Source organism: Neltuma alba, unplaced genomic scaffold (genome assembly GCF_004799145.2).
Source record: "Neltuma alba isolate B1F8T4 unplaced genomic scaffold, ASM479914v2 tig00002811_pilon, whole genome shotgun sequence".
Taxonomy (NCBI): Eukaryota; Viridiplantae; Streptophyta; class Magnoliopsida; order Fabales; family Fabaceae; genus Neltuma; species Neltuma alba.
Genome location: NW_021633026.1, coordinates 343,189 through 346,042, shown reverse-complemented (window position 1 = coordinate 346,042; position 2,854 = coordinate 343,189). Strand labels below are relative to the sequence as shown.

The 2,854-nt window shown below is 44.8% G+C and overlaps 1 protein-coding gene across 1 annotated transcript; it reads right to left on the bottom strand.

Annotated features, from left to right (window-relative positions):
* Window positions 1-517: 517 nt before the first annotated feature.
* Window positions 518-2,569, bottom strand: LOC114738708 (uncharacterized). Its single transcript, XM_028926776.1, has 4 exons — window positions 2,443-2,569; window positions 1,574-2,371; window positions 1,327-1,467; window positions 518-1,197 (listed from the first exon to the last, which is right to left on the bottom strand). Exons 1-4 carry the CDS (start codon window positions 2,567-2,569, stop codon window positions 518-520), a joined length of 1,746 nt encoding a protein of 581 aa, XP_028782609.1.
* Window positions 2,570-2,854: the final 285 nt, after the last annotated feature.

The window sequence follows — 2,854 nt, the reverse complement described above, 5'->3', positions numbered from 1 at the left end:
GGGGAATCCACTTTAGGAATAAGAGCGATATTCGTGCTGTTTATTCTCTTCACTTCTGTCGGGTTGGAAAAAATCTCACGAACCATGTCTACAACTGTATTCCCTACCACTTCCCATTGACTTTGGAAAAAAAGCGGATTCAATCCGTCTGGTCCTGGAGCTTTCAGCACCCCCATACTAAACACCGCTAGTTTGACTTCCTGTCTAGTAATATCTGAATCTAGCATTTCCAGGCAACTATTCCGAACAGTAGGAAAGCATCTCCCGAAGTTAACAAAATTAGAGTACGTAGTCTCACCCTGGTACAACTCCTGAAAGAATCTGGTTCCTGCTCTCTTCAGTACGTCTGGATCATAGCTCCAATTTCCATTCTCATCTTGCAGCGCCTCAATTATTTTCTTACGTCGTCGATAATTAGCGACTGTATGGAAATATCGTGTATTCTTGTCGCCATTCACATACCAGTTGCACCTCGAACACTGAAGCCACATAATCTCTTCCTGAATTAGACACCTTTCTAAATCTTCCCAAGTTTCCTGCCGTTTTCGCTCCAAAAGGGTGCTTTTAGCATCTTATTTAGCCGATCTAGTTTCGCTAGTAACCCTGCCTTCCTTCTATTAATATTTCCGAACACTGAACGATTCCACTCCAGCACGTCTTCTTTAAAGTTTCCCACGTTAGCTTCCCAGCTATTGGAGCTTCTCCAGGCATTTTTCACAACATCATTAAAGCCCTCATGGGTAACCCAGGGGGCAAAGAAGCGAAAGTGGTTTGTCTTGCCCCTACTTCTGCGTTGTCTGTTCATTTTTACCAGTAGAGGGCAGTGGTCAGATTTTAATTTGGGCAGGTGCAAGACCGAAGCGTCAATAAAGGTCTCAAACCACTCAGAGTTAGCAAGAACGCGATCTATTCTGCTGTACGAGTTCCCCCTGCTCCATGTGAAACGTGGACCTTGGAAGTCAACTTCATTTAAATAACAACCTCGAACCCAATCAACAAAGGATTTGTCAGCACCATTCAAGCCTTTGTTCGTAGGTACTCGTTCATTGCCCCGCAACGTGGCATTGAAGTCTCCAGCCACACACCATTTTCCAACACCAGTAGCATGTATGTGCTGAAGTTCTTCCCAAAGGGAGCGCCGCTTGATCCTATTCGGGTGACCATAGACTATAGAAAGATCCCAAGCACTTGTTTTGCCTATATTGAACGAGCCATGTAACACTTGTGATGACTTCTGGGTCACTGTAAAATCTACCTCTTTATCCCAAAAACACCATATCCCTCCACTGAATCCCGTTGTATCTACCACTTCTAGCTTGAGTCAACCCATTCGACGTGCCAGAGACTCTGCTTTTGCTCTCCCCTGCCTTGGTTCTAGTATAGCTATAAACTTCGCATCATACTTCCTGGGCAATTCATTGAGGAGCCTCGGAAAGGCCTTCCCTCCAACACCTCTTGAATTCCACACTATAATATTTGTATTCATCATAACAAACAGCATAAGGAAAGAACAAAGAGCTCGACTACTGGAAAGTCTCATCCTGGGTATGACCCAGGTCCATCATAGTTATACCACTTTGGTCGGCCGACAACAGGTTTGAGTGAACGAAGAAATTCCCCGCCTGCATTGCACCAGGATCTATCGGGTTCCCTGCTGTTTCTACGTCTTCTACCATTACGGTACCACCAGGTTTTGGGGTCCGAGTGTTCCCGTTTCTTGATTCACTAGACTCCCCTTCTATTATTTTTCTTACCGGTAGGTCCATTCCATTTTCTTGCTCTCCCTCCCTCTTAACTTCGTTCTCCAAGCCCAACCTCTCCTTTGCCCGCATGAGGATGTCTATGTCACTCGACTCCACTTCCTGAGACTTGGACCTACCATTACTACGTTCTCCCTTGTTATTCACTTCTTTAGCTTTGATCTCGTTTCCCATAGACTTTCTCATTGGCCCACTCATCTTCCCTTTATTCAGCCCACCTGACAAGCCCTTTTCTAAGCCTTGTCTTTGGAATGGTATATTAGGAACCAGATTCGAAATATTCCCGAGCGGACTTTTCTCGCTAACTTGTTGGGATCCACCATTAACTCCCTTATTCTGCTCCACATTCAATGCCTGGAAGCGAGAACCACTCCCTCCTTGCAGCCTAGAATCCCGCCTACCTTCATTAAGGGTCACCATCCGATGAGCGAACCGCGTCGGCCGTCGCGGTCGCTGCACCACCATCCAATTGTCGTAGATCTTTCCTGCCACCTCTTCTGATAGGTTTTCGCCCTGCTGACCTTCCTCCATGGCACCTCGGCCCCCATCCTTCTTCGCCAACTCCTCGGCCATCTCCCCCCCAAGCATTGGCTTTGCACGTTTGTGACGTTCTATTGTTTATGCGGGCAATGGTCTTCATCATGCCCATACCGTCCGTATCGAAAGCAAATCAGATGGATACCTTCGTACTGCACCCTCTTTGCCTTGCCATTTATGAGGATCAACGACCGAAGCGGTGCACTCAAATCCAGTTCCACACACAACCGTGCAAACTGACCTTTCTTTCGTTTAAGCGTAGTCATATCCATCTTGAGCACTTTTCCGACCTGAGATCCTAAGACATGCAGTATAATTAAGGATGATTGGCTCCTCAATTTAGAAACATATTTTGGAGTTATGATAGTAGAAAATATAAAAAAACAAAAATTAAAATAAAAAATCACAATTTGATGATGATTTGGTACTTAAATAGGAAGTTACGTTATGAGTCATAATTAAGGAAAATAAAAAAAACAAAAATTAGAAGAAAATTGGGAAACCCTAAGTGGAGTTTATAAATAGGAGAGTAAGGGTTCGATGAAGGTAGTCAGAAT